This window comes from Pararge aegeria, chromosome 19, assembly GCF_905163445.1.
Source record: "Pararge aegeria chromosome 19, ilParAegt1.1, whole genome shotgun sequence".
Lineage (NCBI taxonomy): Eukaryota > Metazoa > Arthropoda > Insecta > Lepidoptera > Nymphalidae > Pararge > Pararge aegeria.
In genome coordinates, this window is record NC_053198.1 from 12580444 (window position 1) to 12608441 (window position 27998).

The 27998-nt window shown below is 37.4% G+C and overlaps 1 protein-coding gene across 1 annotated transcript in view; it reads right to left on the minus strand.

The window, feature by feature from the left end:
- LOC120631978 (metastasis-associated protein MTA3) overlaps positions 1-27998 on the minus strand; it is a 109495-nt gene that overhangs the window by 46453 nt on the left and 35044 nt on the right. The window contains exon 3 of the mRNA XM_039901700.1: positions 834-941. Coding sequence (XP_039757634.1) covers positions 834-941 — 108 coding nt within the window. The remainder of the gene's footprint in view (positions 1-833; positions 942-27998) is intronic.

Consider the following 27998-nt stretch of genomic DNA (forward strand, 5'->3'; position numbering starts at 1 on the left):
TCACCCAAGCTTTTTTATCGTTTACGTAATCCTTTATACTATAATAGGAATTTTCAATAAGCTTTCGCTTAATACAAACTTTGAACTTTTTTAGTGACATCCCCAAGATATCAACCGGTATTTTATTGTAAAGATGTATACAATTTCCTTTAAATGAATTGCTTACTTTGAGTAGTCTAGGGTACTGCACTGCAAGTTTATTTGTGCTTCTAAATTTCAAATTATTGCAGTCACATTTTCTTTTAAATTTTGATATATTTTTGTGAACATACATTAAATTTTCAAATATGTATTGGCTATAGACTGTCATTATTTTTTGCTTTGACCTATTGTGTTTGGCACGACAATACAAAAAAAAAATTGGTTTTCGCTCTAAGATTTGACCTTCGACTTCGTTTCTTTAGCAAGCTTCCCATCCGATCAATCGATCGCTTCAGTTTTTTGAGTTTTGTCTCCACCCCGAACTCCCGGACCTTGCGTTATGTTCCAACTCGGTCCTTTCGTTCCGAAGGTATGGTGCCAATTCTGTTGTACATCTCTAAACTAAACTAATTTAACAAATCTAAAAGTAATGCTAACTTTTTCCACTAACAATTTAGTTTATTTACGGGATGTGTTCAAAAAGAATTGGGTCCCAAATTGCATATTTTAAAGCTCTGAATTTATAACCTCTTTTGCGCTTGCTTACGAAAAGGTAAAATGTTTGCTACGTCGTCGTATAGAGTGTAAACGATTTTTTATTTTACTATTATCGGTTATTTCGTATCTGTTAGTCGGGAGAGAGAAATTTTATAGGTTAACTTTAAGTAGATAATTTTAAACCTTATGCTTACCTATCGCAGGGTCTAGAACAGCTTGTGCCGCCTGTTCCTCGCCTATCGGCGTCTTAAGGCAAATTTTCTTGAGTTTCATTGCTACCGGTGAGTCTTCTGACTGGGCCACTGTAACACAAAATAAACATTAATATTTCGGACTATAATTTCACTGGTGATTGAAGTAATATTATAGGTAGTAGACAGACTTGTGAAAAGGATATGATATAACCTGGACTAATCGTTAATCGGTGATAGCCTAGTTCTTAGGACTTCAGCTCCACTTTCGAGGAGCCGTGTTCATATCCCAAGCACGCACCTGTAACTTTTTAAGTGATGCGCGTTTTAAACAATTAAATTATCTCTTGCTTCAACGGTGCAGGAAAACCTCGTAAGAAAACCTGTGTCTGAGAGTTCTCCATAATGTTTTGATTATTGGCTTATTGGGGTGTGGAGTTAACCAATCCGCACTGGGCTAGCGTGGAGGACTACGGCCTAAACCCTTGTGGGAGGGGACCCTTGACCTTTAATAGGCAGGTAATGGGTTGATATTGTATAAAATATGTTATATAAAAAATAATAAAGAAATTAAGTTGTGTTTTTTTTATAATTGGACCAACAGCTAGCGCTATGTTAATCCCCATCTTTTTATAGAGTTGCTAAATAATAGCGTTAGGTAGCCCATATAAATTACAGATTCATGGCATGAAACTTAGAACCTTATAAATCTTTTCTAGTTAGTCTAACAATATTCCTTACAAGTACTTTGAATATACACAATATGCAATCTTTAATAAACATGAATAAAATAATACCAAAGGTAGGTTAGAAAAAATCAAATTTTCATTTAAAATAGCAGTCAACGACGATAAACAAACTCAAGCACGTGTCATCTTTGTTTATCAAAACAGATTCTTATTAGACTTTATAAACATAACGGGCAGGGGTAATTTCTGAATTTTCTCTGGTCTGCTCTAGTTGGACAAAGACTTGCAGCAAAGCGATTAAGCGTTCCGGTACGAACCCGTTACTATCTTAGACTGCATAATCACTTACCGTCAGTGGAAATTGCAGTCAAGGGCTCACTTGTATTAAAATAAAAAAAATTATAACTCTTCTACGCTTTGATAGTCTATAAATCAAGAGCAATAACATAACAATTCAAATTAATTGATCGGATCAATAGAATTAATTAAGTATGTATTAATATATTCATTTCTAATTCTTCATAATTAACTAGCTTATGCCAGCGTCTTGAACTGCTTTTAATATTGGTTTCCGTGAGCAATCTGGCATGGTAAAAAATAGCCTGCGTCCATCTATCTCCAGATGAAAGCTATCTCATTTTAGTGCCAAATTTTTTTCATCAACATCGGTTCAGTGATTGAACCGTAAAGAGGTAAAATTAAAAGAAAGTATATTTAATACCACTAGGCCCCCTGATATGCAGGCGTTTATAAATTTGGGTTGTAGCGGTGCGCGCAATCGTAGAGTCTGTTACGCTGAAACCAAAAAGACCTATCGCTATCGCCTATCGCTAGTTTTAAAGGTGCAAATTCTGTAATCTTGTTATTTATTTTGCCAAGAGCGTTTATAGTACCGAATTTGAGCTTTTTTTTGTAACAATAATTGACGGTCCCGGCCGATGGCCTACATGATGCTGAGTGTCTCATCGTCTTTAAACAGTGCAATACTACGCAGGGTATCCGAGAGACTGGTCCTGCAGAATGCCACCCTATCCATCAATATGAGGCGCAGGTGTTAAGTCTCATGTGCCTGTAATTACTCCGGCAACCACGACCTTCAGACCTGAACACAGCATTACTACCTGGCGACAGCAATGCTGCTTTAGGGGCAGAAATAAGCATGGCGGTATTACTTTTCCGGACAAAAAGCTCTACCATTACTAAAATCCAGGAACATAAGCTCCACGTTGCTCTGAAGAGTTTCGATAGTCGAAAACGACCTTCGATTGGGAGCGTACAAATCTAATACTAAGGATACAGTAGTGGAGAATTCGCTACTCTAAGACGAGTGATATTACGATGTTTTGTTACTGAGGTTACCTACAACCAACATATTTTTGACGAAAACTATGTTGATATGTTATAAGCTTTTAGAACATGGTAACATAATATAGTTATAGTACTATCTACAAACAGATCTTATAGGTAAAGTTAGACTTTATTTTTCTAAAAACCACCTTTGGTCTTCTAACAGTGCGTGTTGCGTGTGATGACTTACGGATCTGAAACGTTGTCTGTTACTATGGGCTGGGAGTCACTCAGAAGGGCGATGGAGAGAGCTATGCTAGGAGTATCTTTATGTGATCAAATCGAGCGAGTCGCGAAACGGAAGTGGCACTGGGTGGGGAACATAGCTCAGAGAACCGATGGACGTTGGGGTCTTAGATGCTAGAATGGCGACCCCGCACCGGGAAACGCAGCGTAGATCGGCCCCAAACGAGGTAGAAGACGACATCAAGCGAATCACTGGGAGCGGCTGGAAACAGGCGGCCCAGGATCGTGGATTTTGGAACTCCCTACAAAAGACCTATGTCCAGCAGTGGACGTCAATAAGTTACTGATGGTTAGGATGATGATGATGATCATTCTAAAAGATCATCATCATGTACTTGCAAAAAATCTCTGCCTAGCCTAAAAAATATTTCTATGTGGCCCGGACCCTTTCTCTTCCCGCGAGTGTCGTATAACGTGACTAATGAAGGGGTAGCAGCGTACGCTGTGCTACTACTACCATGTAGTTACTGCGATCACCAAACCGTTTACCCAGCGTGGTGGTTATGGGCAAACCGTCCCATTGGGAGAGGCTTTTAGTCCAGCACGGCTAGCAGGAGACAATTTTCTCCCCGGGGAAAGGATACAAATTTATCTTCTTCTACAGCTTTATAAACTCTCACGAGCACTGGCGCACAAGTGGAAATAATATTCAAATAATATAAATGTATGTATTAAACGGAGGTAAACTTCTCCTATTCACGCGGTTTAGCAGGTGGACATGATAATTACATCCATTGTCAGGGGATATAATAGGGGATATATTTATTGTCTCCTGTCTGTGCTAGCCCTGCACCAGTGGATTATAACAGGCTATTTAAGATAGCCCGTTCTGCTGAAGGATTAATTCAAAAGGAACTCCCTAACGGTCCAGTCCGATTTCATAAGACTATCGGAAGGTGTTAGAACAGTTAAGCGCACAGAGTGCGGAGGTTTTTTTAAGTTACCTGCACAAAGTTATATTTTCAGGGATATGTGGGTTTTAATAATTTTTAGGAAGTCTTTATAACAAACATTTCGCTGCTGCAAAATGTTATCGAACGTTCACTTATCATGTTACGCGAGCCTAGAACTCAATCAATCAATTAGAGAACAATCTACATAATAGCTGTATAGTGCTTTGTAATCCTATACTATGTAGATTGTTCCAATCGCAGTAGGTAGACAACAATCAGTAGTTGCAAAACAATAATGGGATAATAAACACCCATTTCTGAAATATATCGCCAGTTGGCAGGGAATTAACTTGTTTTTCTAAAAAGTGGGCCAGGTAGTATTTTAGCATTTATAGCGGTAACATATAGAGTGCTAAACGTTCCCTTAAAGTTTGTGTTCATAATTCTTTAAGGGAACGTTTTAAACTCCTGTATCATGTATTGCTTCGGAAGCGCGAGAATAAACGCAGCCCGCTTCGCTGGGCGACACGGTAATACGTATTTTTATTTGCGTAACATTGTTAACTTGCATTGATACAAACGATCTGGTAGAAATAATGGGGGGTTTATCTATGTCAGTAGGATGGTAACTAGCCAAGTTACCATCCTACTGACATAGATATTGCCAGCAAATGATTAAGCGTTCAGGTACGATATCGCGTTGAAATCGAGCTGAAATGTCATGCAGGGATGTGTAATAGGTTAACCCGCAATCTAAGACCGCACCATCACGTTACAAAATAGCCCTTGATTGCAATCAAACCTGGTGCTAAGGTGAGATTATAGTCAAGGGCTACTTGAAGTGGAGTAATTGCTTTATCTTAAATTGCGGTATTGACAGGATTCGTACGCACAATACCTTTTTTAGTATCTATATATAAATCTTTCTTCAATCTTGTCGACTGTAGTGACATCCAGTAGCGAACTTTTTAGATCCAATCAGAGGTGTGAGCCCTTCCGAAGGTCAACATAAGTTGTAGTTAATTAGTGATAAATTAATAAAAGTATTAATTATTATATTGTGAATTTTTCGTGGATTCCTAGTAACCTATGAAATTAAAGACTGTAATGTGAAATCCATACAAATAATAAAGCTGATAAGTTTTCTTTGTTTGAACGCTCATATCTCTGGAACTACCAGTCGTATAACTACCATACCCTACAAAAAATTTTTTTTTAGGAATGGTTTTCCCCAATAATTGTCTTTGTAAAGGCAAGCTAGGTGGGTATATAAAATAAAATTTCACCCAAAAGGTCATTAATTAAATAGGAGATGGAAGTTCTTTTTTTAGAATAACGCTACCCTCAAGTTAGAGAATCGCAGCAAATTATAAAGAGAACCGATTTAGGAGCCGAGTACTAGCGCAACCGGGCGACACGACGAAGTGGCTCAGGGTATATGGTATATGGTGAAAAGAGGAATAAATTTGTACAGGAAACTTATCAGAAGTTGCACGCGGACGACGTTGCTTTTTCTGGCTTTGGCCGTGGTTAGTTACCACTCTCCCGACAAAGACGTGCCGCTAAGCGATTTAGTTTTCCGGTGCGATGTCGCATAGAAACCGATTAGGGGTATGGGGCTACCTTACAACCCGCCCGCTACCTAATCTTACAGTGCATCATAACTTACCACCAGTAGTGGAATAAAAAAAACCGCTACTGTATTATATATATATATGTTAGTAACACATATTTTTGTTTTCATCTAGTCCTGTGACATTTTGCCCCTGCTGTTTGATTTTTTTAGTAGCAAAAGAAGTGATAAATAAATAAACAGAAAAGAGGTTGTCCACCTCTTCACCGGAAACACTTTTCTCTCAAGAGACACCCTCATAAAAACCCTTGCCAGAGGGAGGGATTGAAAGGGAAGATCAATATTTTATTATTTTTTCTAACTTCAGATATTTTTTTAGGGTTGCCAAAATATTGATTAAGTTAAATTTCAAATTCCTGAACGAGGCTGAAGACTGAACACGACAAATATTTAACAGTTTTAAAACTGAAAAATCGTTAAATTAATTTGAATCAAAAGAATATCTGATACGTACCTAATTGCTATCGTTCAGGTATACTCGGTTTTGATATTGCAACTTGACATTTGGTCTACGACCTTGGGGCCTCGGTTCCGAGCGCTCCGCGTCGGACCACCATGAACTGTGAAAATTATGAGGGGTAGGTATACACCAAATTATAAATCGCAACCGTACCCGACATGTAGAGTGTGTTTGTTTAATTCAAATAACATAAAATCTATTCGTATATTCTATTAGCTAGTCAAGCTCAGCCTGACATTTGAATATCTTTCTCGATCCCGTGCGTTAGTCGTTAGGGATAAAGAGTATGTAAAACGCACATAATTAGAACTTCTAATAAAACATTTCATACCTAATAATTCTTAACATGATTACATCATGTTGCAAACATGTTAGGGACGGACTACTGATAAATTATAAATTAATCGATAAAAAAAGGTTTCCATGAAAAAAATTGTTGAAAACATGTCCTTTTCATGTAAATTTTCTTGAGGATTGTTCTTGCGGTTCTGATGACGATGACGATACTGACCTAGGAAGTACCTAAACTATTAAGTAAATAAATTTATTGTGACTTTGGTTTATTGTTTAATTTTATCTTTAATAATTTTTCGATTTGATCAGTATTTTCTTAGCACTGGTCACAGCTGTCATTCTAGTCTTGATTTATTTTAAGAACTCATATCTATATATGAAACTTTTTAGCATTCTTCTACATATCTAAAAATCTAACGAGTAAATAAAGAGCACACGTATGTAATGGAAATGAAAATCGCGACCTCACTCAACAAGAATAGTGGGGCAGTTACCTATATATAACCGTAATCACTAGTCTCTCTTCGCACATCCATGGCAACTCTCAACCTAATGTATTCCAAATACAAAGCTGTGATATTTCTTCGAGTAGCACTTCAACGTACGTCTGCGGCCTTGGGGGTACGCCTTCGGTCACGAGCGCTTCGTGTCGAGGGGCGCTGAGAGCTTTGGTAACTGTTGTGGTACAACATGAAAATACCATGACCCTATCCAACGCGTAGTACAAATATGGGTCACAATCATGTTCACAAACAGGGTATTTACATCACAGAGTAGGGATAGTTATACAGAGGTCCAACGATGCCATTTAGACAGTGCAATTGTGCGGTAAGTGCGGGACGAGGAATTACTTTTTCTGGCCTTAACAATAAAGGCCCTCGATCGCTACGACGACGCTACCTAGACGATGTCATATTGGAAGAATATCTCCAGTAGGAATTATAAAAAACTTAAAGATATGCATTGTAAGAGTTATAAAAAAACTTACTCTTATTTATTAATAACTCGTACTGGAGATTTTTTTAATTTTATATCATATGCATACCCTCTAAGCACACCACTGCATATTAGATAGTAGGAGGCGTTTACTTTGCGTCATTCCTTGGTATGTTATAAAAATTAAGCCTAATTTGCAATACTCCTCGGAAGGAGCCTTCGCGGAGTACAGCAAATTAGGCTTGATTTTCATAATCTACGACGAACGATGGCAAACTAAAGACGAACGATGTCGGCATTTGCCATATCAAAGGAGTCAAGCTATTGCATCTCTTCTTGATACTGTGTTTATACATTTGCAGCGCAGCATTAAAGTAGCAGAAAGAAAAGTACTCGTGCTTGAGCAAATAACGTAGGTACAAAGTGACAGTGTAAATTTTCTAATCTGAGTTAACCTAGAAAATGTTAAATTGTATAAAAAAACGCATAAGCACATTGATATTGAGGTTCCTATCAATCTACTTTTATTTTCTGTTAATACAATTTATTACTATTCTCTGCTATTCAGTTCGATTTTAGGAGATTTTTGTTCGATTTTAGCATAAAATAAGAATTCTATTAGCCTGAGGAGAGAAAACGATTTACATGAAATATTGTTATAAATAACTTTATAAAATATGTTAATGAGTTTGAGATGTTATTTCTATTTAATTTGGTATTGAATCAAACTCGAAATTAGTATAAGTTTATGAATAAGATTATCTGAAAGGTAACGTTAAAGGAGCATCTTGATACATTCCGGTGATCTATTTTAGTTATAAAAGTGTACATTAACGTGCACCTGGTAGTAAATAATAAAGCTCTTGTAGATACATTTCGGCCTTGTGCTAAAAGATACATGCGAGTTATTGGGCGGGTCGCGCTCACGTTCGAGGGCGGGCGTACGCCAATGACATTTCACAACGAGTATCTATCTGCATAATGTTTCGAGGGCCTAGACTTTAAGCTTTTACTTTCTGTGAATTGTCCAACAATACATTTATTTTTGAAATGTTAGTGATAAACGACTAAGACACCGGGAGGTATCTTTGCATCGTTTGAGTCCATGTAGGACTGAATTGCATAGAAAATGCACCCGTATTTATATCAAAATACCCACCAACTCAATGTCATGAACATAAGTTTAATTATTTACCCACTTTATAAAATTAACGTAACATTAGTCATTAAATAAGCTTATATTATATATCAGGTAAAAAGACGTCGTTTTTTTTGACGTGACAACGTCTTATAAATTGGTTTGCCGGGTGACACTTCAAGAAACTGCGTTACGCTCCGCTCACGTTATGCGCTCACAATGAGAGCGAGTGAGAGGCACGCGTCCCTTCCACTCGGGCATGGTTAGCCCGCCTAAGAGCGAGAGAGACAGACATAAAAAGTGAAAGGCACGCGTCCCTTTGTAGTAAACGCTGTTTCATTGTACGCAAATGTATTGCAAGTTATTGTATGTATATTTGTATATAAATACGTATGTATGTGTAAAGGTAAAAATAAAATTTTGTTAATATGAAATTCAGTGCGAGATTCTTTGTATAAATTAATGTTTTAAATATAATTCTTTGTATAAATAAATGTTTTAAATTGTTACTATTATTTCATCCATCTTCCTACTATATGAATGAATATTCACAGTAAAATTATTTTACCACTCAAAGTCGTTGTCACGTAAAACTTTCGCCCGTATACCGACTTTACAGGCAACCAATTTTTTTTTTATTATTATTATTTACAAATAAAAACATAAAGAAATCCTGTTAAGCTAACGATTTCAAAAGTCATTATTTTAATAATATTTTGTGAGCATTTTTTCATTTTAGGTCTCATATATTTAGAATGGTACTTAGTGAGCTTATACGTATTCTGTAGACATGCACATGAACACTTACTTCAAGCCTATTTGCTATTCTGCCCTTTTCAAGTAGATCTACTCGTATATAAAATTAATCATGAAGTGGTCGGTCGGCGGCGCAGGAGGGAGGGCGGGTGTAGGTACGTTGAATGACATTTGACTTGTCTGCGTATCTAAGTTTTTATTGATTTTGTTTATTGTGATACACCACCCAACATTATATTCTAATTCATTCTTACTTTCGTCGACGGTGCAGGGTATAAGTAAATACATATATTATTCGGAGAAATTATATCAATACTCGTATTTACGGAGAAACTAAGTTTCCTTAAAACCTACTTAAGTTAGGACCTTAAGTATTTTTTCACTCAGTTTATATTTAATTTCAGTACAGTTCAGGGTCAGCGGTAATGGAACGAGGCCAAAGGGGACATCGAAGATTTTGCTAGAGGAAAGTCTGCGTACACTCGTGGAACGATTTGACCAATATTTATTAAGTCTATGTCACGTAACATTAAGCTCACATTCCAATGCTTTAATGCAGTCGAGTCGACATGGTGCGCGAAGGTGATTATTCTTCATGTTTGATATTAAAATCTTTAATATAGTTGTATAAATCAAACGTTCTATTTGAACAGTGCGTTTTAAACTCCACGTATCTGATCATAATGGAGGTGAGTTATTAAGCTCTTCATTTTATCTATTCAAATAATATGCGCCGACATTTAACAAAGAGGGAAAACATTTTAACGCTCTGTTGTTATTGTCCGTAGTGGAAAAATGAGTGACATCATCATCTTTCAATTGGCTGACGGATTGATTCCATATTATACGTTAGGATGCATTGTATGATTCCATAATTATGTTTGTGAACAAACTTTTAATGCTCCAATCTAGGCTCATGCGTTAAGATTCATATGCAATAGAGATACCTGTGTCTTTACTAATGAGATAAATGAAAGGAGAACCTCAGGAACTGCCAGTCAAATATTAAAAATATGTATGATAGATACTTCGTTTTATTAAATAAGGTTAAAGGTTACAAACACGCAAGGAGACTGGTCTATGAAGACACTAAAACGCTTTTTGTGGCAAAGTTAATTATTGACATAATAAGCTCATCACTTTTTTAAAGTGAATTCAAGTTAATCTATGGATCAGCTTATCGCTTTCGCGGGATTTTTACAAGCAGTTTAGAGCCGTATTAATATACCGACATCGAATACAGGGTTTCAAGTATACCTAGGTCAATCTATGCTTAATACTGAACATGGGAATCTGTTCTTAGCTCAATGTTGGTTTATTATACGAGCCTACTACACTAGGTTTTATTCTTCTCTTTCTTTTCTTCAAGTTAGCTGTAGCGGGTTTCTACGCGGCATCGTACCGGAACGCTCAAACACTTAGCGGCAAGTCTCTGTGGTTGAAGTGGAAACTAGCCACGGTCTAAGCCGTGAAAATTCAAAAATTATGAAATCTTAAATCGCTTCTTGCGGGGATTGAACCCCGGACTACATGATACCTGATGTCCCATCGAAACCTTACTTATTTGTTGTGTTGCAGTGTACGCGTACTCAAGTGCGGAGTGATGTCGCTAGTGTGTCGCGGTGCACGGTGGTTAGGTCGCGATACAGGGCAGGTGCAAGCTGCACGCTGCGCCGGGAGGCTGCCACCCGCGCCCTCCCCCCTGCAACCCGCACCTCACGTCACCCCCACCCCGCGCACGCCATCTTAACAAATCGATAGGATATGACTGTTCTCAACTCCGCGGGAACGACATTTGGGCGCGGACCGCATGACCCCCATGATTGCGTAACCCTCAGGGTAAACAAATCAAGTTATTTTTCTTCGGCTCAACGGTAAATATGCAGTACCTATCTGTAAACGACGAAGTCGAATGAAGAGCTCCTTGAAAGCACCGGTGTGGTTTAACAGCTTTTTTATGAGTCTTGTTGTTTTGATTTAAAATTATAACAACGAATTTGCTGCTATGTACCTATAAGGTACATACATTATTCAATCTTTATACTAACATAATCTGGACCGAAGGTTTTTTCTTAAATACATTCATTTTATTGCGATTGGGTGCATTACTGATGCAGCCTATAGTATAATGCGCTTTCCAAAAAGATGCAAATTCGTTATTTGAACACTTTAAAGACAAGACTGCGGTACATATTAGAAACAAAGCGGTTTCAGCGTGTCCACGGGTTATAAACGAAGTACCTAATGGTGGTTGATCCTCACTTGGCGTAGCGTATAATATGTGTAGCGGGTATCTGATGTATTTTGCAGAGTTTGATATACACACAAATTTTCCCAATCAGCTTTTCCTACATGGAGTGTACCAGAAAATAATGGCAAACATATTGATTCCTTTGATGCGTCATTAAAAACCGACAAGAGACAACAGGAACAAGGCGGAATACGCCTTTTTTCAACTATTTGACTCAGTGACCAAATAAAGCAAATGTTTTCCTCTACAAATCGGCAAAAGGCAAATCTCAAATACGCTACGCCTCCTGAGGCTCCGTTATAGAATAAAGCTTTTAGTCCAAGTTGGTAGAGAAGTAACCTGTTACAGCTATTTCAGATGTATAAACCCCTTATCGGTTTCTACCAGAACGATTAATCGCTTGGCAGCGTCTCTCGTCTTTTTCGATAGACTTTCCAAACTTATAAATTCCCTTATTGCCCCTGCCAGGCATCGATCCCAGGACTTCCATCATATAAGACCACAGCGCTCACCACTGCGACTAGTTCGATTTCCCAGCGATTTTCTTCCAAAGTCAACGCAATACATATTCGAATAAATAATTCGATTTAAACAATGAAACCTTTCTCGAAGATAATGCGCTGTATTTCTGAATATTTTTTTTATGTCATGTATTTTTGTGCGTCATATTCGCCATATTAGATTAATCCTGACGTCTTTTAGCTTATAAGACAGGGAACGCTGAAACCAAACGAACGACACCCCATTTATCATAATCCAATAGGTATTTTGGGAATTGCTAGATAACCGTACATACAAACAACTGCTTCGAATGTGTAGATAGTAGTTAGTGTACGATCACGAAGTTCTAGGTTCCACCTGCTCAGGATAAAATTTTTGACATATCGGATATTTCTGCTAATATATCTCACGCCAAGTTTTATAGAGTCCTACTATATCGTTGCTATGCCAAGTTTGTATTAGTTTATTAGGTTTTATAAATCTCACTTGGTGCCGGCCCGTAAAAATCACCCTATGTTCACCACCGCACACGGGCCACTGGTCACAACCACAATACGCCGCCACCGGCATATTATTTGTAGTTTAAAGGTTAAGGCTCCCTAGCAGATTAACCCGCTACCATCTCAGACTGCATCATCACTTACCACCAAATCGAGGTGAGATTGAAGTCAGGGGCTACATTTGTATGGATTTTATATGGATTCGCTGCACACGGTCGGCACTGGTGGCCGCGACACGCTACATACAAATCGTCGCTTTTGCTCACTGCAGAAAATACACGGGTGGCGGCGTTTTGTGGTTGTGGCCAGTGGCCTGTGGACACCTATTCCGACTCCGTGCTTTGGAGAACACATTAACCTGTTGTTATAAATTTTCGTCAATTATCCTCAAAAACCCTTTTTCAATTAAATTCGATAACGAGATAACACACAACAACCCTTTTGTATATTAACTAATAAGTATAATGTCCTCAATTGAATCACGTTACTATACCGCGTGCCCGTTCCGAAACGTGCTTGCGTACACACTCATTGAAACGTAAAAAATGTGGGCGATATACTATACATGTACACACCGATGCAGTAGGTATATATGTGGAGTGGATAACGACCACGAAGAGCCACAAATCTAGTGACCTTCGCAAAAACATAACACTCGACCGGTCAGAGTACGATATTTGAAAGACAATTTAAGAATAGTTTTTTTATGTTAAGACCTATATCAGAACGTTCACAGTTTATGGCTATACCATTATTAACACCGAATAAAGCCTATATTCAAAGTTAATTAAAATTGGTCTTTGTTTCCGATAGGCAAATCTTCTACTGCGGTAACAATTCCTGCCCTAAAGAAACATAAGTCGCATCTTTTGTCTTATTTTCAGCTACTTACAATCCCATTTAATGTAAATAAAATAAACACTTTGGAAGTCCTGGTTTATATTATTAAGTTGATAAGAGCATGATGCCTTTTTTGTAGCAATTTCCACAATCGCCGCTTGTGAACTGCGACTCAATGCAAGGCGATTGGTAACGTCTACCAAAGCTGCATTTTCCGGTATGGGTTGGCACTCCAGCAACTTGATTTACCCCAACGTGCATCGGCCCCGCTGAGCCTTGTGCTTTGCCCATTGTAACTTTATCTTCTTTCCTCTTTGGGTTATTTTGGTGCTTCTACGGATCTCCTAGTTAGTGATATAATCTCGTAGAGATGATGAGATTGAAATCAAATTCTTGAGCGGCGCATCTAGCAATTTAACCATTTTATTGCTTTTAGTTCTCAAAACTCGTGTGACCTTCGTTATAAAATAGTACTCTCGAGCGTTCAGCGTTCGGTATTCGCAAGACAATTAAATGGTTTGTTTAAAATAACGTGACTATGTAAGTAAGGTTGTCTGTGAAGTGAAGGCGAGCCGTTTTTTTTGCAACATCGACCACGGTTCGAGACAGTTCGGTGTTATTATTATTATCAATAACTAGCTTCTGCCCGCATTCTTTGACCGCGTTTATTAAGGTTTTTTGAAAATCCCCTGGGAGCTGTTGGTTGACCTCAAATAAAAAGTAGCCTATGGTATTCTCTTTTCAACTAACCCTATGCCAAAAATCAAGTTGATAGGTTGCTTATTGCTGTATCTACCGCGTTGGACTAGTGGAGAACACGCGTTCCTAGGTTCGATAAGCATCCATTTCTATTTCCCATTTACTGTTACTCAGATAGAATTAAAAAATCAGCTTAATTCTAAGGTAAAACTTTTTGTGTGTTTTTGGGAAGCCCGAGTTTGGTCCCCTCATACTTTTTGAAGTTATGTGCGTTTTAAGCAATTTAACATAATTTGCTTTAAAATTAAGAAACGTATCGTCAAGAAACCTGCATGCCTGAGATTTCTCCATATTGTTATTATTAAGGCGTGCGAAGAGTACAAATTCGCACTTCGCCAGCGTGGTAGACTACGGTCTTAATCCGACGCATCCCGACGGAAACACAATCGAAGCAAAAATAAATTATAAATAAAAACAGATCTTAGATTGGAATAAATTATGTTACCAATTAATAAGGGTAAAAGCATAATAACGAAACCCGCGTGCTGTAGGTGTGTACTCATAGTTCCCAATGATAACTGCGCAGGTAGAAACGGATATTCGCTTCAGTGGTCCGCTTCCGCTGGATAATTGCAAGAAACACCTATGAATAGCTTTCTCCGATATTGTCATCGTTCTAACAATGAATTATAATCATACTTTCCATTTATTTTGTGTCGCTACAGCCAACTTACCATAACGACAGAATGGCGCGACGGCGACGCATCCTGAGATGGTTTTTACTAATAACTATTATTATAATCTAGTTAAAGGTACATGCAGAATAATTTGAACTAGTGGCTGCCTAGTGGTCGATATTCAACCATAATTAATGCAAATTGTAAATTTGGACACCAATAAGGTTCTATTGTCAACGACTGTTGACTTTTTTAATCACAGATTTCGCCAAGGCTACACTGCCAATTTGACTGTTTTTTTTTCAAACAAATTAGGAATGATCCAAAAAAATATTAAAAAAGAGTAACATGTGTATGCGTACGTGTCAAATACATAGTAGTGTCAGTGGCGTGCCTAGGGTTTTGAATTTGAGCAAGCCCAGTTACCTATAGGACAAATTTAACTCGTCATGATCTCTAAGTCACCATTTGTGCTCAATGACAAACAATATCAACAAATCTTTGAAAAACACTACGATTAAGTTCAGCACGCGAATTATGATAAAGAAGTTTCTATGCAATGTTTTCCAAAATTAAAAAGATAAAGATATTAATCATAGTAATCCCAAGTGTTTCTTTGAGTTCTGCTCTCTTTAATTCTTATGATGCCTGGTAATTTATGTCGTAACTAGCCGCGTTCTAACCATTCTTTTCATTAGAAAAAAAATATGCAAAGCCAACAAACAATTTTTAAAATCAAAAAATTTACCTGTTGTTCGCCAATTATTTTTTGATTTTGCCACAGAAACAATTTGCACACAATTTGAGCTCATATTTAACAATATTTACTATAATTTGTAAGAAAACAAACCAGTAAAATGCACTATTCAACTCAAAAAAAACAATAATAAACTAACTAGTTACTAATCAATAATAATGAATCTGTCAAGTGTCAACTAGTTGTAACACAAATAATAACACGCGTGAAGTTGTTTCAATTCGCTCGCTGGTCATCTTCACTAACTTCAACTTGTAATCTGGCATTTGATCTCCATACTAAATTATTAAATAATCTAGATTATCTCTGCCAAATACATAGAAATTTCTATGAGATAGAGCAGTAAAATAAAAGCCCCATATAAGCAAATAATTGTGAGCGAGACAAAGCGGGACCTCCGATCACGCCGCGCCGATCGGCTGGTTGCTACTACAGAGTCTACGTGCCAGAGTAAAGTAATGCTTGCAGTAAAGTAAACAAAGAGTATATACATTATTGTGCATAAGTTAAAACATTGTATTTATATCCTCATTGCTATCAAGTTTTAATTATTTTGTTAATTTCATTTCGGAATAGTCGAGAAAAATTAAAAAGAAATATTTATTGTAACGCAAGCCCGGCTTTTCGGCTTGTATGGTAGTACCGCCACTGAGTAGTGTGTGTAAAGTCCTTTTTATTGATATAATGTATGTTTTATGCATAATTAAAAAAAAAAATCTGCACTCCTCCGGAAATATCATACTCCTCCGTCCGGCCAATTTTCCTAAAAAGGGGTGCAAAGTTTCTGCTTCACTTATTAATATTTACGAGTAGATAAAAATGCTGTCGTTCGCTACATATGCCACCACACCACACAATAATTTAAGTTAATAACAGAAAATCTGGATTAATGGGTAAGTGAATTGTGGTCACAGAACTCCAGCCGCTTTACCAGAACTACGCCCTGCAGAGCGCGTTGCGGGGGCACATCATAAAAAAAAAACGCAAAGCGCCACGCCAGCTTTGAGGCAATGCAACGATGCCACGGCGCTGCGAAAATAGCGCTCCAAGAGCAGATGTAACAATCAAATAAATGAGGCGTGGCCGGATAAGGAAGGTCCAGGGCCTAGTGAGTTGGCGCTCATTTGCTGAGGCTTCATCATCACCTTCATTTTATCAATCATCAGGGCACGGGTCTCCTTCCGCAATCGGAGGGGGTTGAGGTCAAAGTACAAGAACATTATGTGGGTTCTCTTCTCTTTCTCAGGCACGCAGGTTGCCTCACGATGTTTTCCTTCACCGTTGATACAAGTGATATTTTAATTGCTAAAAACCCACATAACTCATCATTATCATTATCGGCGGACTAAAGGGCACGATTCTCCTCTCAGAATGAGAAAGGCTTATAAGCCGTAGTCTAGCACGGATTGGTAGACTTCACAGGCCTTTGAGAAAGTTATGGTTAACTCTCAGGCATACCAGTTTGCTCACGATGTTTTCCTTCTTAAATTAAAAACGCACGTAACTACGAAAAGTTAGAGGTGCATACCGGATTCCAACTCGGTCCAACCGAAAGGTAGGCCGAGCTCTATCGAAAGGTAGGCTTTGATTATAAAGTCTAAATCAAAATATAATATCCGTAACCGTATGAAGTCGGACTGACGGACACTCGACAGGTGTTAGGTCACTACCTGTTAGTCTGGGTCTGGCTGGTTACCTACCTCATTGGTACGTGATATTTAGTTTTGGTCAAACTTGATAAAGTGAGCTATGCAAAGCATCGCAACCTTTAGGTTATATATATCGGGACGGTTTTATGTGTATTTAATTTACATATAATATGTACGGATATAAATAGCTTTTGAATTAAGCAATGTTATATATTCATGTCAATTATAATAATTTAGATATGCTGATTGCTGTCCCATTTAGGAGGTCTCCCGTTTTCAGAGTTTCGTACACAAAGGGCGCCAAAGGGTGCCAACGGGACGTATTACAAAGTCTCCGCTGTTCTTCTGTAGCGGGCTGTAGGTAACCAAGTTTTCTCAGAATCTATAGCCGGTTTATTAACAAATGTCATTAAACGATATAGATAACGTTCAAAAAAATTTTCAGAGTGTAGATATATCTATTGCCGATATAACAGGGAATAATAAAATTAAAGTGGAATCTCCATGCCAAGAAACGTATTTTGTTGGGGTTTTTTCTCAATCTTGGCGATGTTGACTTCGTTGTTTCCCATTGCCCTTCTTACGGCTCCCTTCGTGTGCTACTCGGTTTTTTTTTGTATTTATATGTTAAATATTTTAAATAAAGCATAATATTTTTCTTACTTGAAATAATAAATATTGTATTACGTTTATCGCTGTTTCCCTATTTTACTCGTTAATTAAAAGAAAATAGGTGACGGGAATTATGGGTCAGATTTTTTTGACGGACAGTATTATCTACTGTTGGATTAACTAGTAAAGTATAGATCGTAGAGCTACCTACGTGGTGCGGAAATTGAAACAATAAGACGGTCCATGTACAAGTGCGGATCGGTTGGATGCGCGAAGGTCGTCGACCCGGCATCTAACCGTGCCCCCTCCCCCGCGCCCCGCGGTCTCACTTTCGATGCGCCCGCGGCTCCTCAGCCCCACGTGCCGGCAGCGGTGGCTGACGTCACCGCAGGACGCAACGGTGCACGGCGACTGGCGCGGCGCTCGCCAGAGCGTAGAGCTGTTTGGGCTCCTCATTAGGACTGTCATGGGAACCGTACTAGATCTTGGCCTTCTCCTTACTGGCATACTTACACCCATCGCGTCTTCACAAACATTACAGTGCGGACAATCTTACTTGGCCGGGCTGAAATTGACCCTCCGAGACGTGCGCGCGCGAATGCCATGTACAAGTATATATATTTTTTATTAATCTACTAAAAGTTAGCCCTTAAATGCCACCTCATCTGTTGGTAAATGATGATGCAGTCTAGGAGCTTAACAGGCTATCCTGTTGGGGTATGGCAGTTGTTTTTAGTTAAACCCATACACCTAATAGTTTTTACATGACATCGTACCGAAACAACATCTGCGCCAGCCACTCGTGACGTGCGGGCCAACTTGGATCGCACTATAGCAGTCACGCATAGTGTAAATTCCACAAATCGAATTAACGTAAAATTACGTTTTTCGGCATATTTCAATATTTTTTTTGACTTAACTGAGAATCCATTTTATTTTTAGTGAATACAGAACTTTACTCATTAGCAAACAATACATTGTTGTCATACCATTTGGAACGAAAATAACAATTCTACTGACCTACTTAATCAATGTTGGAAATCAAATATTCTGCGAAATAGTATAACTTTTGTTCGGTTCAGGCCAGCCAAGTACGGACACAGGCCCAGGAACAGAACAAGAACTTTTGTTTCAAAAAAATGCCCATTTTAGGGTGTGTTATTGACCCCGATCTATACCAACAATGGACATCAAACGGTCGATGATATGTCAGTCACAAGTCAGCAAAAAGTATAGTATAGCACTATAGCTAAGTTAGTTAAGGTAATACGGTCAGTATTCAAAGAATGGTAGGCAATTTTTAACGTAAAAATCGGTTACATGCAAGTTAAACAAGAAACACGGCTAGACGAAAGAAAGTGCGAAATACCACGCTTTAGTGTTAAAACGATGCAGACAGTGTTATGGGAATATACGTCCAGACATCGTGGGTTGTAAAATTATTTCGTAATACATCATTCGCCTCAGTGATACAAAACATGTTTGTATACTGAGGTAATATACGCAAAGCCCGACCCTTTAAAGCTTGCATGATATGGATCCAATACGTAGTCTTCATGAGAGAATTATTGTTAACTGGCAAGGATGCTACATCACAGATTAAGAATTTACTTTCTCGTTTGTATATAGTGGTTGCCACATTCGATTATGATAAGAGTCTGATTCTCCTTGCCTTAACGCTAAGGCTGCTAGGCAGCAGGCCGCTCCGCTCTCACAAGATAGAAAAAATATGAAGATTATAAACTGTAAAATGTTGTTGAAAAAGAGCAATCGGCTGAGTTTCTTGCCGGCTCTTCTCGAATGTGGCTTCCGAACCTGGTGTTAGAGTCTGACTAGACGTTTCAAAATTGCTTATTAATGAGGCCTAATTGAAATAAATGAATTTTAAATTCCAATAGGGTCAAAATTGTTAAGTGTTGAGTTTTTCTGTTAAAATATTCTCTGGACCAGGTGGAGTTAAATTATTATTAACGTGGCGTGATAAGTATCATTCAAGCATGCCAACCAGCTTTGTAGCTGAGTGATGGGTTGAAATCCTTACTCTCTTCTTCTTTCCTCCGAGGGAAGAGATAAGCACGGCTAACAAGGGCAGGAGGCATTTCTTACTCCGAGGAAACGTTTCGTACCGAAGAACAAAATTATATCTTCTCCCACAGTTTTATCAACTCTACGAGCGTTGCTGCGCAGGTAGAAATAATATCCAAATAATATAAGTGTTATAATAAACAGGCATAATTTTGCCTTGCTTTGAGGTGGTATATTTTATCGCTTGTCAGGTTATATAAACAGGCACAGATCGGGGGATATAATTTGTGTCTCCTGCCTATTGCTAGCCGTACTACTGTGCTTAACAATGACGATTTAAAAGGCTGATTTATATTTATTTATTTATTTATTTAAGGGACAATCAACAGGTTACAACAACAACTCTTAAAAACTAAACAAAAAATGAAATAACATATAAATGTAATATTGTAGACCCACTTAAAGACTGCCACAACTTGCAAATACAAACTATATTGTCAGTTAGGAGAAAAAACGATTAAGAGAGACATAAGCTAGCTAAACTAACACAAAAAAGAGTAAAGGAAAAAAATAATAATAATAATAACTAAGTTTAAACAGTACCACCGTATTGCGATAGGAAGTGGGCCTTTAGATTTTTTTTAAATATAGGAAGACTATCCCCTATTATGTCTATGTCAAGCACTTTATTAATGCTGTTATACAAAGTTAACAACCTATTAATAGGCGCTGAGACCCCCAGATTTGTTTTAGAGACGGCAGCTTTAAAAGGCATATAATTTTTTACACGACTGAACGGCCTTGGGATTCTGACAGAAACTTTGTAAAGTAGATCAGACGCATCTAGGGCATTATTAAAAAGTCTATTAGAAAAACAAAGGTCCAATAGTTTTCTACGATCAGATAGAGTTAATAACTTATAGTGCCGCAGTCTGGAAAAGTAGCTAGAATTAATATTACATAACTTATCACCAAAACTTACATAATGCAGGAAGCGCTTTTGGATTCGTTCAATTCTCATTGAGTGAACATTATAATGAGGATTCCAAGCAACTGAACCATACTCAAGGAGACTCCTTGAAAGAGCGTTAAATAACAATATTTTGGTGTTCGAATTCCGAAAGTCTTTGGAGCTACGCTTAATGAACCCAGTGATTTTTGATGCTCTTTTACATATATTATCAATATGAGGAATGAAACTGAGTTTATGGTCGATGGTGATCCCTAAATCTCTAACACAATTTACATTTTGAACATCATGGCCATTTATACTGTACACGAATTGAAAAGGATGAACTTTTCTATGAAACGAAACACTATAGCATTTTTTATGATTTAGATCCATTTTGTTAGCGATGCACCACTGATTTAAACAATTTAGATCATCCTGCAATAAGTAGTCCTAAATGAGTTGATCACTCTAAACGCTTTCAAGTCATCAGCGTAAAGCAAAACTTCAGAGTTAAAACAATGTATTATGTCATTGATGAATATATTAAAAAGCACCGGACCCAGGATGGATCCCTGGGGCACTCCTGAGCGAGCTATATAAGAAACAGATAATTCATAGCCTCCCAAAACTACTGTCGTATGTCTATCTCTTAGGTAAGAATCAAACCAGTTAAGAATATTTCCGATAAAATCATAATATTTAAGCTTGTTAATAAGAAGTTCGTGGTCGACTAGGTCGAACGCTTTTGAGAAGTCTGTATATAGTCCATCTACTTGTATATTTCTATCATATATAAATATACAAGTAGATTATATTTGACAAGTACAAACAATATTATTATTGTTACATTTAGTAACAATTAAATTAAACGAGAAATGATAAGCGTTCCGTACCGGATACAAACACGATACAGTCAGATTTAGCTCTTCGTGTTAAAGATAACAACATCAGTTTAAGAGGAATAGTTATTTAATTCGGAAATAATTTTATCGACGTGATACATACGCTAAAATGTAAGGTGCTTTGGGCTGACGAATGTTAAACATAAAACGTATGGCTTGGCTACTACACAGGTTGATCGTGTTCTGGTCCACTCTTTACACGATCAATCTTGATCGCATTCATTGATTTCAAACGCAGATTATCGATCGAGATTGACTGTGTACTGGCCGCCTTAAGATAGTTCAAGTATACAGATTTCGGTTGCAACATTTACTACTGCAACGCATTGTGCGGCCTCATGCTCGAGGTCCTTAACTTATCACCCGACATCGAAATATACATATTGTTTATTGGGGAACCTCCATGAAGGCTTCTCCTAGGGAATAAAAGATATATCTGTGCAATACAAGAAAATATGCATCGAGTTGAGAACTTTATCTTATTTTTATTTTATATCAATAAATAAATAAATATACTAAAACAATACACAAATCACCTCACCTCACCTCACCATCTAGCCCCAGAGATAACTGATGAATATTTTTATGGATAATATAGGTACATAAGTACTTATAATATACAGATAAACTACGAGACACTGAAAACCATTTATGTTCATCACACGAACATTTTCCAATTGTGAAAATCGAACTCACGGTCTTAGACTCAGAAAGCAGAATCGCTGTCCACTGCGCCGATTGGCCGTCTTCTACCAACACTAGAACTTCCTCATTCTATGAGTCGTTTAAAAAGCTGGGGCACTTTCATGTACCGTTGACAAGGAATAAAATTTCTTTCTCCACCTGCCAAAGCACGGCAACAGGGAAAAAGAGAAGTTTACCCCCGCGTTTTCAGTACGTACGTGCGTACGGCATATGGATGAGAGTACCCACGGAGAGTGGATAAAACTGTCAAAGAAGACGAACAGCGCATCCTTCCTGTGTCGAGAAAAATGTCCTGCCCATGCCTACATAGCCGCGCAGTGTTTTTCCTAATCCAGTCCAGTTCCTAAGTAGCAGTGAAGTATAATTTGGCCGAACTTCGATAATTATTGTCCGTTAAGCCAGCGAAAAGCCATCTGATAGCGTTACTGGTGAAAGGTGCGATAGTGGAAGGCCTGGAAGCTTCTTGGTTAGAGTGAGTAATGATAGTGATTTTTTTTATTCAATTTCCAAAAAGGAAAATAAAGGATATTCTAGAAACAGATAAATTATCATGTTATTTACTTGCGAAAAACGTATGTCTTGGTAGAGTTGTGTAAACAGTGCTTTAACAATATGCTGGATGTTGCAGAAATCGAGTAAACCCGTACAAGCAAGACTTACACAATAATCGGTTACGCAATGTGTGCGAGTCAGTATAGTGATCCCTTATCGGACATGTGATTAAAACGTTTCGGTTAGCAGGCAATTTTAAGATACGTAAGACATGATAATATAAAAACGCTTTCGGTTCTGAGATCTGATGTATTATTATTATTGTACCTATTCGTTTTAAATGTAAGGATTTATAATTATGTGATAGAAGGTTACCAAATTATGTTTACATGACGCTTTGTCGTTTGTGACGTTTGTGAAATTGACATTCATATTATTGCTATATTTAAAAACGTGCAATATGTATGTTGTTAGTGCTCTTAATAAATCAATAAATCCATTGTTATAACATTTCTTATAATGGAAACAAAAAATAAATAACGTTTTAATCAAGAATTTTAGAATCTCATTCTTCCATGAGACCTAATGCTGTGAGCGAGTGCATCTTATGTCTATACATCTTGTTATCCATTCGGTGGACTCGTACGAAACGTTTCTGATATTTAGCTACCGCTAAGGTGTGGAACGCTTTACTAGGCAAGCGAGTCCCAACAAACACCTCATCATTGCTTCTCATCAGACACTCTTTAAAAAAATAAGGGCTTTGTGTTTACCATTACGGCATATAGTAGCAAAAGCAACAGGTTTTGCGATTATGTTCCAGATATATAGGGTATACTCGTAATATTTGAAATTTAATAACAAGTCAATGCAGTCATTCAAGGCCAGGTCGGGGGATCCTGTCCGGGAGTCACCGTTTGGCGCGTGGCGACATACAATTAAGCCGGGATAAGCATACGCATACCGTATGATGACGACATTACGGTCGATACGACCGGGTTTATCCGCGACTCTCGCGAGCATTTCCTCATTCTCCAAGCAGACTGATATGTTTACTAGCAAGAGCAATTGTCTATCGTCTGTCTAGGTCCCAGTTAAGACGCAGGTTGGGGTTTAGTACTTTAGTCCCTCTTCTTATTAGGTACATCAGCAATGTCTCGTGTGCGGGTTAGTTAACGTACCGACTAAGACTTGCCGCCAAACGCCTCCGCGTTCGATTTAGGTGGAACGATGCCACCTAAAAACCGATTAGGAGATTTCTTAATCAGCGCAGTCTTTCTATAAATGGTAAGTAAAATTTGCATCGCTTGCTAGTTAAACTATTACATATATAATTTGATAGCTGTGTAAATAAATATTGAAGTATTGTAGCTTAAAAAACATACACAAACCCACAGAAAATAGAATCATATTTAACAGGTGTAAAATAAACAGGGCACTTATTGCAAGGATTTTGGATCTGTTTCCAATGTTCGGCTATACCACTGCACCAAGCTTGAGCTTGCGTCCTGGTGACGGACATAAAAGACTTGTATAATATACTAGCTGTTGTCCGCAACTTCGTCCGCGTTTGATTTTTATTTTTTGATGTGGCATTCAATTCAAAAAAAATGTAAAGTATTCAGTATCGCTAAGCCTTAAATGAGGGATTCGCTTCTGGCCGCTGAGGAGTTCTGTCCTATATCTCCAACCACAGTTTAGGCAAAATTAAACACATATTATAACCTCTATAGTACAAAAATAATTATTTAAATCGGTTTTAATTGGTTGGAGTTATGGTGTAAAATCGTCAAACACTCATCCCCTCTCCCAAAGGAACCGAGCTTAATGTCGGGATAAAAAGTATCCTATATTACTTCTAACACTTCTAACAATATGTGTACAATGTTTCATGACGATCGGTTGAGTAGTTTTTGCGTGAAAGCGTAACAAACAAACTTACATTGACATTTATAATATTAGTAGGGATACCATAGGTGCCATATACAAAGAGCACTACTAGTGTCAAAGACTACTCTATTATTTGTAGGTTTAAGTACATATATACATTTGTAAAAAACAACAAAGAAAAAAAAATTACCACGACACTTTCGCACATTTATAATATAAGTATAGAAGACTCAAGTAAGCCCGTAGGAGCTCTTTTACCGTGACACGAATTTATACATTTGGGTTCGATTGCAAACTGTAGGTAGGCAATTTTAATAAGTGTAACAATACGCGTTGTTCAGGAGCCGGGGGGCAGACGAGGGGGGCGCGGGGGAGGGGTGGTGGAGGAGCTCTTCATTCCCATTTAGCTACTAAATTGTAGAGCGGGCGGAGGCCATGATTATGTTTACTAACCCCGGGCCAAGCCGCCCCACGGTCTACGCGGACCGAATTAACACTCGATCTTTGTCCCACGTTTTATCCAAACATGTAGTAGAACTTGTGGAAAGGGTTTGCGGGGTACAAGATTTTAAGAAAGAATTTTCTTTATACGATAGAGATTTATCAAGTTTCTAAGGGCGGTAAATCTGAAAAGAATAATGATCAAATGAAGCGTTCCAATATTTTCTTAGACCTTATTGAAATAATCTGCTATAATAATGCATTCACATCACTACTGACGAAAGTCCGAGGAATCATCAGCGACATAATTCTGTGCTTGATAAACTGCAAACTCAACGATTCTTCCCCTTTTGGGCTATACCTCATACATAGTAGTTTTTGTATGAGGTATGTTATTTACGTGTAGACATATATTTGGACACTATACCGTCGCAAAATATTAAGTACAAGAATTGGTAAAACAGATAACAGACACCGAATCAATCCGTCTTCGATCCCCGGCGTATACGTATAAGTATACATAATTTTTTGGAGATATGTATGTGCGTTTAAAGCAATTGAATATTACTTTCTCTCACGGTGCAGAAAAACTACATTGTGAATCATGCATGCAAGAGTGTGTCTCATGCCTCCTTGTTGTTCTCAAAGCCGTGTAAATTCACACTAGGCCAGCATGTGGAAATAGTGCGGATGGTGTATGACCTAAACCATTCTAATAATGAGAGGAGACGTTGCCTTGAGTTGGAGCGGTGATGGTTTGATAACGATGTTGATGGTCATGAGTAAGTTAAATAACGTAGCTCTATAAAATCACGCCAGAACATGATTCAATCGGTCTAATGCTTGGGCGAATTGTCAACAATGGGCGCTTTTTGGCTTTCGCTAACCATTTTCGATTCAACACCGATTCAACTCAGATAATAATTTTGAAAGGTGAGATCTATATTATACATTATGTGATTTTAAGTTCTGTTTGGATTGTATGTCGTGTGCGCAAAGCGCAGTCAGCGCAACTCGTCACAACAATTTTCAAGGTTTACTTTAGTCGTTCGAGTCGTTGTTGAGTCGATATTGTATGCGAAGGGGTAAATACATTTTTTCACCAGTAGACGAGTCCGAAGAATTTTAGTATTCGATTTTTTTTCTCTTATTCTGTACAATTTATCATTTTATTTTGATGTTAGAATCATTGCGGTCGACAAATCTTATAATTATTAATGCTTATTTTGTTAGAAGTATAAGTGGTTTGTGAAGTTGTGGATTCGGTCCACGAGACTCCAAGAATAAATCCCTTATTTCACTTTATATAACAGCAATATTATATAATAGCACAGTACAGTCAAATAAGGTGAAACACAGCTAGTACTTGTACACGTGACGATGGTAATCTAACATATTACATTATAAATTCAAGGACGCACTATGTGTTAGAAAATATCTTCCATCTTTGGTTTGTAATTGTTGTCAGATGATCGTGATAATAACATAGATTCCCAGCTTGCTCACGGAGCGGCAACGAAAGAGAAACCCCGTGGATGAGATAAGATGATAGTTTTACTATAAAATAAAGTCATTCTTTAATATTTTTTTTTTAATAAAATAACATTTTCAAAATACACTACAAAGACAAACAATCGACGTAAATTTTTTTTGAAACATAGAATTTTTTTAATGGAAAAGAAATAATAGTAGAAAATCCATTGTTAAATTTAAATGTGTATTATAACTAGTGTAATAATTTTTTTTCTATTCTCAGCTTTCTTTAAAAAAAAACTATTAAAATTAAATGTAGTAAAAGATGTAAGTACAGTAGGTATTTTGTCATTTGGTCATTGCTCTCGCACGAGGAAAATGAGAAGACAGATTTGTTTGCCCTTGCAGGCACGAGTAAGGGAATACCTTCGCTTTGTGTTGTTTTGTCAGGCTACCTGCTGTTTAGGGATTTGAAACGGTAAACTTTCGAGAAAACCTATAAAAAGGCTTCTTACAGTAGGTGAGTATCAAGATGAGTGTGTATTTTGGTTTTGATGTTACTCGATCTCGGTCAAATCTTTAGTCATTTTATTGTTTATTTTGCCGTTCGTCTCTTGGATTCGTGTATTTGTAAGATATGTTCTCAATCGCGAGTCGGCAGCCTATTTTCAAATTCAAATTCAAATTCAAATTCAAATCTTTATTTGCGTGATTGCAGGTTAACAAATTTGATCTTATACTAAAACATAATAAGTTACGTGCTACAATCTGCCATTCTATGGCATGCAAATTATAATAACACCTTAATTATAAAATTATTTTTCCAATTTATACAAAATGTCAGAATATTAAGGTATCAATAATTATGAAATTAAATTACAATGTCAACTTAAAATTAATTAATGTAAAGTAAACCAAAATATAAACCTAGAAATACAATAATTTAAGCCTTTGATTTTAGATATTCGTCTACTGAATAAAATTGATGAAGCATAAGCCATTCAATAATTTTTATCTTAAATTTAGGCAGAGGTATGTCAATTAAAGTATTTGGTAATTTGTTATAAATTGTTATTGCCATACAATAAACATTTCTTTTATATAAAGTGAGGTTTACTTTGGCCCATACTAATTTATTACCCCGCCTACAATCCTTCGCCTGCTGTACTTTTTTAGTTATAAAATAATGTCCATACTTTTTTACAAATAGGCACATTTCCTTAATATACATGCAGGGTAAGGGTAAAATATTAAGTCTTTCAAAGATTGGTTTTGCACTATCCAAAAAATGTGCCCCAGTTATTGCCCTGACACATTTTTTTTGAGCTCTGAATGCTCTCTCGAAATCTGGTGAGTTACCCCACAAAATAAGACCATAATTAAGGATAGGTGACACATACCCATGGTAGG